General features: G+C 42.6%; 1 protein-coding gene across 4 annotated transcripts in view; it reads left to right on the forward strand.

Moving 5' to 3' along the window:
* The first annotated feature begins 702 nt into the window (after positions 1 to 702).
* The window catches only part of sema3fb (sema domain, immunoglobulin domain (Ig), short basic domain, secreted, (semaphorin) 3Fb), a 49,023-nt gene continuing 36,499 nt past the window's right edge, over positions 703 to 13,226 (forward strand). For 3 of the 4 annotated variants that reach the window (XM_047025034.1, XM_047025035.1, XM_047025036.1), the window contains exons 1-2: positions 704 to 1,063; positions 2,965 to 3,117. In XM_047025034.1, the coding sequence (XP_046880990.1) occupies positions 3,006 to 3,117 (112 nt within the window). In that variant the 5' untranslated portion in view covers positions 704 to 1,063; positions 2,965 to 3,005. Of the gene's footprint in view, positions 1,064 to 2,964; positions 3,118 to 13,226 lie in introns of all 4 variants that reach the window. The other variant, XM_047025037.1, reaches the window with a different exon arrangement.

The raw sequence follows: 13,226 nt of genomic DNA on the forward strand, positions 1-13,226 counted from the left end.
AATAGGGTCTCACAGTGTTCTATATTTCCATATTCACAATAAAAATGAACAGAATTAACAATTCAGCTGGAGGGAGTACAATGTTGTGTGACATAGGCCTACTGAATGTGTCATGTCTCCAAATTCAACTTTAAGCAAGTAGAATGTGTAGTATGTAGTATCTTTGGACAACCTTTTCAAATCCTTTGAAGCATTTTCCTTTCACAGCGAATGTCTGAGACTGTGGCTTGCAAGAGACATGAGAGAACTCGAAGACGTTAATATGTAGTCATCAATATAATAAAATAGTGATACTTCCTTTAGGAAGTGACAGAGACATTCAATTAGAGAAAGACAACATAAGTGAGCTAACATGTAATGCAAGAAACAATTGTTGTCATTATTGTACAATGACAGGTTGCTGATGACGACGCCTTCTTAAGGAGAGAAGGTGAATGATTAAGAGTCCTTTGAAGCGTGTTCATTCTTATTCAACATTTAGCCTATGGGTATTTTATGAGTATAGCCTACGTCTGATATTTATACATCTATAACAAATTGTCTGATCTTGACTTGAAAAGTTGACTTTCATATTGCACCTCTGTCATCGCTGCAAATAGATTCAGTCAGGGACTTCTACAGTAATGTATTGACACAGTAGAGGCGGGATAAAAAGGTACATCCCGCCCCGTGGGTGTGTTTAAGGCAAATAGGGCCATGGCATCCACCTGCTTGCGCCTTTCTCCGAACAGTCAGGAACGCTTAACTTTCACCGCTGACTTTGGGTACTGGATTGGACCACTTTTTTGAGAACGAGGAATACGCGTTGTACATTTTTTAAGGACCTAGCCCACTGAGCCACATTTACCTATCCTTTTTATCCCAGCGGAAAGAATTTCCTTTAGGCTGAATTTCATGAACACGGTCAGCGTACGGTCCTCAGGTGTTCCAAGGACTGTTCGCACAGGGAACTTAAACACTTTCAACTGGAGACGGAGGCGAACAATTTCTCGGAATTTGTTGACTTATTCGATGACTTATAAGGCTGGACTCAAAGTTATTTTTGAAGAGTTGTAACGATCAGGTAATTAAATGCGTAAGAAATGTTTGGAAATGTTGATTATTCTACTGTATGCATTTGTTCTCTCTCGGTAATTTCCTTATTTTGTTCATCAACTAAACTTGATTGGGGGCCTTGATTGGTGACAAATATTTTAATTGCGTTAGTCTTTTTTCCATTGTACGATAAAATACTGCATTGCTGTCATAGCTTGTGTTTTCTCTATTCTTCATTATTGTTTCATATGTTGTCAGTGCTTTATTGTCTGTCATAGTTCAGTCCGCCTGTTAATCTCACAACGTAGTTAAAGCAACTGTATATTTATTGTAAACTGGCGAAATAATGACGAAATAGTTACTAAAAGTTTTTTATTTCAACTGCAGACTGTCGCGCGTTTCATGAACATGAATTGCATTTCTATAGCCTATGTCTGTCCCAAATAAACGTATCTCTCCTCAAATATGAAAGGCGGTGGCGCACGGTTGCATTTTCTATGGAATACAACCCCGTAGAGCTCGCTGAATGTCCTAGCAGGGACCAAGCCGATTCAAGCAGGAGCAGGAGTATTGGTGTCGTCGTGTTTTAACTGTTCATTGCGACGAAGAACAAGTAACAATCTTGACAGATAAGATTATCGGGGACTGATAGCAAGCGTACTTGGTCAATGCTTTTTCGCTTATCCTTTTTTGTTTTAAACATGCTTTGATGTGTTCATTAAGGTGTATACATTTGACTGGTAAATTAGAATTTCATTTTATTACTAGGAATAGGCCCAGACTCAGAATAAACAATGGGACATGAGTTCACGTTGCTAACAAATAGGCCAAGTTTGAACAGCTGGTTTTACTCATCAACCCCCCTAACCAACCACTGAGCTTGAGATACACTTTGACTACTCTGATTTTGGTTTTCCAGGAGCCCCCTTACCTTACCTGTCAAGGAAAGATTATACTGTCAGTGTCCAGTCTGGTCTGAGAGAAATATGGGTTCCCTCTTCAAAACAAGAATTGTTTGAGAAAGCTTTTGCACCCAGGACTGTAGGAATACATAGACACCTCTCACTGTTACTACTGTGGGTGGCAGTCTTGTCCGTTCATGAGACCAATCAAATTTCAAGTGACTTATTAACACATAACTCCATAACTCTCTGGGAAAGCATTGAGGACAAGCCGAGAACTAAGTGGATGTAAAACATGTATATGACGAGTCAACGCTCAACGAGTATCTATAAATACAGTTAAATGTTGGTGTAGTTGCCGAACCTTTCTGACTTCTGAACTATGAAGAATAATTCAATCGTATTTAAAATGCCAAATGTGTTCACCACCCACATTTCGGTTTCATTTTGTGTTCCCCTGTCTTAATTTGATCAAAAATTATTTTGACAAAAATTATTTAAAGCATATTTTACTGTGCCATTAACCCAACGGAGGACAGTATTTATCTGTATTTGATATTACACAAGTCATATTTATTTTCCTCTGATAGGATGGTGTGAAAAAAAAGGTTTTACCTGAGCTTACATGATTATATAATTATATACCAACACTCTTTGGTTGGCGGTCATGAAGAAGGAATGTATTAGGCTTGTCTAGAAAACAAAGCCCTGCTGCAGTAAATAACTTTAGAGGGAGCAAACGGGATCATCCCATTTGTCACACTTTATGGTCAAAAATGACTTTTGCATTATGGAATGATTTACAAAGCAAAAAGTTGGATGAAAGCCACTTTAAAGTCGTTATGTTTTTCTGCTGCTTTCAAAATTTGGTGTAATCTCTAAACATCAGTATTATGTTTCATAAAGTTACAGAACACATGAAAACGCTCCTATGAGAATCCGACAGTCATTTCTGGATTTTGAGGTTAAGTTTGTTGTAGAATTAGCGCATTGTTCCTCACTGCCAATCTATTGTGTCTACCTCTAGAGTTCTGTGATCCTGTGTGAGTGACTGGAGACTGGTTCACCATGCTGCTGGCCAGTCTGTGGACGCTCCACACCCTCCTGGTGCTGTCTGTCAGAGCCCTGGGCATCACCAACGACCCCCATGCTGCACCCCGGGTCTTCATCTCCTTCAAAGGTACTGTAAGAGTCCTTCAACATGGCTTGAGATAAAGGTGTATAACATGATTGATGTGTGTGTGTTTGTGGGTGTGTGTGTACGTGTGCACCGTTTGATTGATTATTTCACTTGATCTCTTCTGTTCCCACGTGTTTGCATTATGGTTTGAGAATGAAGGTCCATGCAGTATGATAAGTTTCCTTCCGGATGTCCACCTCATCTGTTCCTCTCCGTTTGTGTTTGTGTGCAGCCTTTGTCTGACTGATGATTAGATAATTGGGTTGTATGTGGCTTTGATAAGTGCTAGAAGGTTTCAGGGAGGAAGAATTTACAACATTGTCAGGCTCTCATATTACGCCGCACACCCGTTCAACAGACCACCAACAAATCATGTGATTCTAATTTGCCTCCTCCTGATTGGGGCATGCTAACTCCAAGCAGCTGCTTCCACTTGGCTACATTATAAGAATAATTAAAAACATAAACAAAGCCGGAGGAAATAAACACAAATGGAAGTTAACAAAGACTACAGTGTATTTTTTGAGAGTATGTTTGAACATGCTTGAAATTAAATTGGTTGAGAATATAACCTCACAAGTCAAATCGATTTTTTTTTTAATGCAATCACCTGCAGTGATGGCTGTAATAAAACAGTCATGGTTATTGTCAAATTTGGATCCTGTTGCGGATGGACAGATATACTGTATTGGCTTTTGTTTGTGCACTTCACTGGTCATGTAGATGAGATAGAGCGGGGTGTTGTGTTTGTTGAAGGAAGAAAGAGTATTACCAAGAACAAATTGCTAGGATCAGTGAAGCACAGCGTTGTCCCCAAGGTCTGCCCCGCGCTGAGATCAAGCCTGCGATTAACAGACGGAGAAAAGCAAAGGGACTGAGCAATTCCCCTGTTTGCTTTGCTTCCTATTTCCCAGCGCTCCACAGACCACGTTGACTTAATTAAGTGGACTGGCACAGTTCACTGTTAAAGGTTTTCCCCCTCTTTAATCAAGTTGGATTTAACACATCACTGAGCACACATCCAGAGCTCAGCATTTCTTTCATACGTATTTCCATCATTTACTCAGTTCTTCACAATAAGACCTTGACCTATATTTCAGTTTACACTGTCAAAATACTGAGGGTATTCTTTTTTTGAATTACTGGCTTCTCAGGGAGACAATTTCCATTCAAGAGTTGCGTAGCACAAATTGTGGTTGAATTGGTTTAAACAGTGTTTAGACTAACATACTGTGCAGTAGTGTTTAGCTGACAGCCAGGGTGAAAAGCTGGATCTCTTGCTTACCTGTTTGTTTTCATGAATTTCACAGTCTACTGACTCTGCTTTTTCTAAAGCTCTAGAGTCAACCTTTTCCCCCTTCAATATTATGATTCTTCGTCTTAATTGTTTTTTGTTAGGTCTTGTGAACATTGGCCAACCAGCTGCACTACTTCAACATAATGTTTCAATTCTTAATTTGCACCACAGGGATATACTTGACCAGCAACATAGCCATGGTCTATCTGATCTGAACCAGCATAGAGGCGCCAGTAGAGGACATTTAAGTTAATAAGCAACTATCCTGCTTCTGTATTCAACTTTGAAATCTACAATGTCGCTTTTAGGCTACCACTTTGATGCCCTCTATTAACTCTGAAGGAGGGTTTTGCATTTACAGAGTAAATAATTAAGAACACATTGTCTTTTGCTTGTAATAAGCGCCTTAATGTGCATAATGCAGAGACAAGTAAACATTTAGTATACTCGTCATAGAGTACATGCATTTTCATAGAGTAGTAACATACTCAATGAAAAGGCATGTTTAAAGGCGATTCAAATTAAGCTAGATATGTATCGCATTGAAAAGATGAAGGAAAGAACTTTGTATTTATTAGAAGTATGAGGTAAGACCTGAGACTCAGACTTTGGTCAGGCTTATCACCTTTGTTTTTGAACTCATTGGAAGGATTCACTCAGATATCTAAGTCGCTTTAGATAGAGGAACTAATAGGTGTCCATGTAATCAATACCTGGTGACCCTAAATTGACCTGACTGGCCATAGAAAGGGGTATAGATAATCAATCACACTCTTTGTGGTTGGTTCTGAAAAGATGCTGTTGTCAACAACCCGTAAGAGGCATATATTGACTCCCTACTTCCCTGCATACAGTAGGTTAAAATCTCCACAGTATCAGAAAACAATGGAACTAGCTGTCATGTTCTGGAGAAAACTTACCATTTAAAACACTAATTTGTCACATTATATAAAATATTATTACGTGTTGAAACTGGCCCATGGACATGGTTCTATTTCTCTGGAATCGTGTGCTCTAATTTCAGACCTGAAACTGAGCCAACACTTGAGAACCTCTCTCCACCCCTGACTTGGAAGCAATGAATTACCATGCAGAGGGAATGTGGGAGAAAATACAGGCTCCCACGTGACACCACTAAGTAACTGTTTAGATGCAGAGCCCTTTGTAAACCATTTAGAGAGAACATCTTTATCTGTAGTTTTTCATATCACCCTTTCTGCATTGCAACGTGGAAGTATTCATCGATGGAGAATGACAAATCGTTTGAAGGAACTAATGCACTATTAGGCAATGCTCCAGGGGGTGTTTGCCAGTTTGTTTTTATATCGTATTGTCATGAATCATAACTAACTGTAGCTTTGTTGGTGTTGGCCCATATTCTCTCTGGAATATTCTATTGCATTATAGTAGATTTCTAGTTTCCTTTCCAATCTCTTTTTTTCAAGTGACACAACAGAACAATGTACAAAGCGTCTTTAAAAAGCAACACATACATTGTTGTTCACTAAGAAAGTGTGAGTGATAAATTGAAGCCATTGCTTCTTGTACTGGGGTCTGTAAACATTAGTTATTTACCTAGGGCTGCTGAAAATCAACATGAGTTGAGACTAAACAAAGGGACAGGGTAAAAAGTATTTTGAATGGTGATTTAATTCCTGACCAGGACTAAGGCTGTCTATGGTTGACGTTACAGTGCATGAGAGGACAGTAGTTTCAATACTATGCTATTTTGCAGACTGTCTGCCATCCATGTTGTCCCTACCGGGCCTAAAGACAATTGATATGGTTGCTCTCCAGTGGAATGCATGGCAGCATGGAGCATCATGGGAATGCTGAGGAAAGCCCTCCTTAATTGCCATGACATCACAAGGATTACCCCTCTTCTAGTATTTAAGACCAAGGCCATAGGAAGGAGCAAGCTTGTGGGTTGGTGTCACCACCACATCGAAGTACACCACTGACAGTGTAGATGCCTACCCTTGCCCCTCTTGCCTTCACACCTCTCATCTGCAGCCTTGCTGTAAGAACTAGCAGCAATGCCCTATTTATATACTCCAGCCAAGCCTTTGTCTATTTTGAGTGGTTGGTAAGACCCTCCCCTCCAGGGTTAAAGGCCCTGCACTCTGGGATTCCTGTGGCCCCCGTAGTACAGTAGTAACATGCTTCCAATGTTATTGGCCTACTGTACTGTATGTACTTCTGCTTTGACACCCGGGAATTGGAACAACAACAGGAGATTAGAGGGAAAAATGTGATAAAAAAGCAGCTTATAGCACGGTTTATCCATGCTGTTGCTAATGGTTGTTATTCTTTCTGTGCTCTAAAGTACCATGTCATCTTGACTCGGATCCACCCCTGTAGTTCTCTCACTCCCCTGGTAAATGTTTGATGTTTGATCATATATGCTGTGTTCACATTATTGTCTGCTAAAAGGGGAAACATACCAGGACATCCTTGGTTCATCTTGACCTCCTGTTATCACTACTGACCTGATTGTACTTGACAGCGTGTTACTGCACAACAAGAGGAGATCACTTCTGTCACTGGTGCCAAACCATTAAACTGGCCCAGCTGGCTGAGAATGAGATAGTGATCTACTTGAGTCTTAGATAGCTCACTGGTTAGTTTCTTGAACATTTCTGTCTTCCCTGTTTCTCTCCGTTACCCTGTCTCTGATCTGATCCGCCTGACACCTCCAGCAACATGCCACACCCTTACACCGACTAAAACCGTCTGGCTCATAGATCTCTATTGGAACACTTAATGTTAAACCCATGAAACCGCTACCCAAATACTCTGGCACAGATGCACATGTTGAACTCTATTCCCTAATGGCTGCACACAGTGCAGTTTTTAATCATGTGGTGGGAAGGTAATGACTGACAAAGCATTAAAAACCATTACCTTGGCCATGACCCAGACCTCAGTTTTTCTCTACAGCAGCTATACTTAGAGTGAATCCCTGTTACTCCGTTAGGCACACAGCACTCATTTGTAATGCAGTGGTTAACCATGGAGCACCAGCAGCAGAGGATGGTGGCTAAAGGCTGTGGTTTTGGAAGTGTGACCTACCTTTTGTCAATAAAGTCCTGGTGTGACTAAATCATTTTTGTACGTGTTGGGAGATGTTTGAGGACCGGTGTGGAGGCCCAGTGCTGCAGAAACACCATAAACCTCCACTGTGGTCTACGTCCCCCCACCAAGACCTGGGTAGCGAGGGAAGGGGGGTGACACGTGGCCTGTAGTCCTTTTTCAGACCGTTCTGGAGGCATACCAACATCAGCCTCATAGTTTAGTAATGAACCCAAAGTATCTGTACATTTGCTGGACAGGATGTTAGGGCAGGGCCAGGCCAGCGTCTTGTGTAGGATAGGATTAGAGATGGAGAATCTGACCCCGACCCTACCCCTGGTCTTTACATCAAGGGCTGTGTGATCTCTGCCAGGTCACACACACACACACGTAGATTTTTTGGAACATGCTGTCCCAAACACAGCTATAATCTGGTGTCCAGGTCTGACATTGCCACTTCCTTTCTCTAAATAAACACTCAGCTACATGTGTCTTTTGTCATGTTGCATTAAGGCTAGCATAAACCTGTAATACACTGCTCTTGGGTGGGCTTCCTTTGCAGATCTGTTGGTGTTGGACTGAACGTTCATTACTCATACATCTGGCTATATCACACACTGCCCTGAGTGATGGTATACAGACACAGATCTCCTTCTCTTCTATAATCCATCCTAATCTCATGCTTGTTGTAGGTTGATTGTCCGTGCGTTACACATGGCTGTGTGTGTGTGTTTGTGTGTGTGTGTGTGCAGAATAGAGGATAGGTTCAATCCTCAGTGTGCTCTGAGGGCCCAATTTCTACAGTGAGGACTATTCTGGGGAGGGAAACTGTAGGTGACCGTGTATCATCTAAATATAGACAACCGAGTCTCTGGCTCTCAGTTTCCTGGTGCGCTGCCCCGTCTTCCCTCGCCTCTCCTCCATTGACAAGGGAACGGCAGGAAATGCAAAAGGAGCAGAGTGTTTGGCATTCCTGGGATGGCAGTGCTGCTCTTTTTTAGCGTCTGCAGGAAAAGAGCTGTTGAGAGTGTGTGGTGTTCCCTCGGTGGTCAGACTTTCACCTGTGAACATCCGCCTGGGTTTGGTTACTGCTTCTGTCAGAGCCTCGCCTCGATTGAAATGGAGACCCTTGCCAAAGAGACTGTCCCAGTGTTGTGTGTCTCCTGTTTCAGGGCCATGTTGTTGCATCTGTTGCTTCTCGCCATACTGGAAAATGCCAGGCGAATCATGTAGATGGCATGAATCACTTTTTCCCCAGCAGTAAAGCCTGGACCCATTTGTTTTTTGTTATTAATTCTTTCTCTGTATCCTGTGTTTTAAAACTAATAGTAAAACAGAACCAGACCAGCAATTAAATCAGACTTGAATGAATGGAAGCCTTTGACACAAAGAATACTGTATGAAAGATACAGACTTTGTAAGGGCTAAAGGATGACATGTGTTGCAACTTAAATTCATTAATACAATGCTATTTTTGTTTCCTTTCATAGTGCTTGCTAGGGACAACATTCTTCCTCAGAAAGCTGCCGCTCATTTCACACCCTCGTTGGTTAGAGATCTGTTTATGTAGGTACCCAGCGGTGTATGCAGAGGGATTTTGTCAGGTCTGAAATGATTGTTCTGTATTTCTTCAACAAATGTTCCAGGTGATGACTGAGCAAGTCTCTGACAATGCCTTCACTCTCCCTCCTAACAGGCTGGTCAGGTCGAACCGGAGCCATGGTTTCACCCTATTAGATCGCTTGTTTCTAGGTGGCATCCTTTGGACTTCCTGTGGGATTTGGAGGCTTTGCTCACCAGTGAAAACCCGAGCATTAGTGCTGACTGGATAAACGGGTCGAGGAACCAGACTGGCTTTGTCCTAGTCTCCACACAGCCCAAAGAGCTGAACGCTTGGTATTCTTAGATGCTGTGTTGTTCCTGTGGCAGATTAAGGTGTCAGGTGGAGTCGTTGTCCAGACAGATTATGTGCTGATAATAGGTGACGTGTGTGTGGGCTCACTCACCTTAAACCTGAGCTGGGGTCCAAGTGCTGCTTGGCCTTCAGCAAATTATATAACACTGTTTGAGAATGCTGGAGGTTCAGGGAAGGCCTAACAGAATGTATTTGTCTCATAATAGAATTTCATTTATCACAGCTGCAATTACTTATTTGTGTATCCATGCCAGAGATCAGAAAAATCTGATTTGATGTCACATAAAATAAATTGTGTTTTTCATTCACTTTTATCCTTATTATCCAAGGATTCAAGGGATGTCATCCTACAATTCTGACAGCAAATCCTAGAGGAATGCTCAAATGTGGCAAGTAGACAGAGATGGAAGGACTGCGTGTGAATCCAGTGACCTAGACAGTGGTCAAGTGCAGCTTGACTGAACTATGACCAGTGACCCCTTTGTCTTGGGACTTGGCTACAGTGCTGCTCAGGCACTCAGTAGCAGAAGAACTTGACCACATGTGGTTGCTAAGTTTAAGCCACCAGAGACCCATAATCATCTGGTATTGGTTTTGATTAATATAATTTGACCTCTGGTAGTTCTTATCCCAGGATGAGAAGAGAAGGGCTGTATATTACTCTTGGCTCTTACAGCTGCTTAATTTGTTGTTCTTTAGTAATTAGTTTGCCAAACAATATGTTTTGTCTCTTTTTTATCACTGGGGCAAGGAGCAACAGCCAATTTCTTCAGTGGCTGTCCTCAGAATGTCAGAATATCATGGTTTGTGGATTCTTCAGCATTGTGCTGTGTAGCTTGGGCAACATTAGACTTACAGGCATATAGATATGGGGTCAGATGGCTGAGCAGTTGAGCAGTTAGGGAATCGGGCCACCAATTTAGAAGGTTGCCGGTTAGATTCCTGGCCGTGCCAAATGACGTTGTGTCCTTGGGCAGGGCAAGGCATTTCACCCTACTTGCCTTGGGGAGAATGTCCCTGTAGTTACTGTGAGTCACTCTGGATAAGAGCGTCTGCTAAATGACTAAATGTAAATGTGAAGAAAGAAGGTGCTAACACACAGGTCCTTTCTCTCGAGAGGTCAGCCATGTAGCTGGTAGGCAGTGAGGTCAAGCAGGCGGGCAGGACTGGTGAGTTCAGAGGTGCTCTTTCCTCAGGGATTAACCTGCCTCCATCACTCCTCCTGTCCCTGAAATATTGTATTACTGGCGTGTCTGGGTAACAACTCAGATTGTGCTAGGATACATCTTTGCTGAGTCATGCATCCCGGTGTTAGACTTAAATATGGAAATACGTCAACTCAGTTTGAGTAAGTGTAGACATCTAAAATACTATAGAGAAAACATCTTATTGTATCATTAAACAAAGTAGGCCAGTGCTTCAGCTAAGTCTTTTCCCAGATAGATCATATGGCAGTGAGCAATTATCCCACACTTCCTGTCTGTGTCTCTTCTACCTGTCAGGCTTCTCTACTCCACCTCTTCAGCTGGTCAGCTGTGCTCCTGTGAAAGGGGAAATAAGAAATGAAGCTCTCAGGGAGACACAATGTGTTTAGTGCGGACCACAAGAGCACTCAAGGCATTATACCATGTGTGTGCTTTGATGCCTTTGTGATGTAACGCTTTTGAAATGCTGATTTGGAGTTTTCCTATTGCATGTTGGTGGAGTAGGTGTTGATTGTTATGTGTGGAGTTAGACTCTGCTCCACATCTATTGAGACCAGGTCAGGGCTAGCTCTGCACCCCCCTCCCCGCTCTGTTTTGTTGATGGCCCATCTTTTCAAATACCCCCCTGCAGTGGAGTGTCCCCTCCATTGGCCAGGGAGTGAATGGTGGGACCCCGGCAAGCATTCCCCTTGTTGTTGTTGTTGTTTGGTCTCGCCCACACACTCTTCCCCCTGTGAAGGTCCTGCAGCCCACTATAGCTCCTGTGGCGTTTGTGTAGGTTTGCCTCCCATTCACAGAAGTTCATTCACATTCTGGGAGACCTGGGGGTGGGTGTCAAACTGGCATCAGGCCTTTTCTGTCAGTGAATACCCTGCACAGCACCCCACGGACCTTGCTCTGTGCTGCCTATGCATTCCTCAGCCTGGGCCCATACAGCACAGCTTTGGAGATGCAAAGGCTGGACAGCAGTGTGGAATGTAGGTGAAAAATGAGGTCGCTGGATAGACATGGGGTGCTCGGGGATCAGATGAGCTGGAAGAACAATTAACACCCTCCACTAGCTGGATCACTGCCAACACATACAGCTGTGTGTTTCAGTTTGACATCAGTGGATTCATAATGATGGGAAATTATTTTCAAAGTGTTTGGAGTGCTGTGGTGTAACTCATTTTTTTATATATATATGACAATATAACACCTTTACCACTGTTTTTTTCTGTGTTGTATCCCTCTCCTTGAACAGAGATACTCGTGCAGATCTGAGCACATCAGAGGCTTCTGGTTGTTTGGAAAACTACTGTAGTAGACAGTGGAGGGGATTTATTAAGTATGTTAAGTCCTTGTTTGACTTCTTACTTGAGATTCTTGTTTCCCTGCTTACCCTTTGAATGGGGGTTAATGAATACTTTATTGCCACTTCACTGTGTGTATCTCAGTGACCGTATTTAATTCTCCCCTAGAGATGTCCTGTGGCGTTTCCCAGAGTATCAGGACAGCCTCTTTTGCATTTCCTTTCTATGGGAAGACAAACGGGCCCAGAATCAGAGAAGAACCTCTCACTTTGAGAGAGACAGAGGGACAGAGCGAGAGGGAGAAAAAGAGAGAGAGAGAGAGAGAGATTACTCTTTCATGCTACTCTGAGGCTGGTTGGCACATTGCATCTCTCATGGGCTTCAGTGGAGAGCAGTTTTTAACCGTTCTCTTCCACTTTCCCTGTTTTGACATGTTTATACAGGGTCTGTTTGGGCATCAGAAAAGGAGTACGGAGGATAGAGAGAAAGTGGAGACAAATGTAGGGGAAGATTAAGTGAATAAGATCTAGCTCAAAGCTGTGAGAGTACAGAGCTGGACTTCAGCCCCTGTAACTGTACACTAACAGCAGCGTATGTGTGCTGTCACATCCCCTGACCCTGCTCTTCTGGTGTGTAATCAGGCAGTCATCCATGCGTTTTTCACCAGTGAGCTTTTATTTCGACTGCCTTCATTGCCAGTATGAGCAAACTACTCAAGGTAACATGTAACTCTTTTTCACAAAAATATTGTTTAACATCCCCTTTGTAATGTTTTTTTTGTTCACCGACTGGAAAAAATGGCACACATACTGTACAGTAAGTCTTTCAGCCAAAGTTAAATGACATGGCAGCACTGTGACAAGTGTTTGCTGTTTTGATCTCTGTAATGAACATGAGGGTGCCTTTCTTTTTGTCAGGGAGGATGAGGAGCGTGACTAGGGGGAGGTGCTGGAGGTTCCTGAGCTTCTGTCGGGCCCTGGACCCCAGAGTGATCAATGGCTTTAGAATGGGGCACTCTCATCAGAAACAAGGCCAAACTAGAGTACACAACCCAGGGAGATATTTGAGAGGAGAGGCAAAAGAGCAATGGCAAATAAGCACCTCTTCCGGTTTTCCTAAACATGAAAGCAGCATTGAGAAAAGGTAATTGATCGTAACTAATTAGCGATGCAGAGATAAATGATGATGAGTGGATATGCAGTTGTTTTAATGACACACTAGGGGATGAAATGCCCTATGGAGTTAACTCTTCAAATCTCCGATGTGGCTGCATGAACAAGTTAAAGCTCAACAGAGTGTGAGCGTGTTTGTGTAAAAGCATTAAGGGA

Source organism: Hypomesus transpacificus, chromosome 9 (genome assembly GCF_021917145.1).
Source record: "Hypomesus transpacificus isolate Combined female chromosome 9, fHypTra1, whole genome shotgun sequence".
NCBI lineage: Eukaryota > Metazoa > Chordata > Actinopteri > Osmeriformes > Osmeridae > Hypomesus > Hypomesus transpacificus.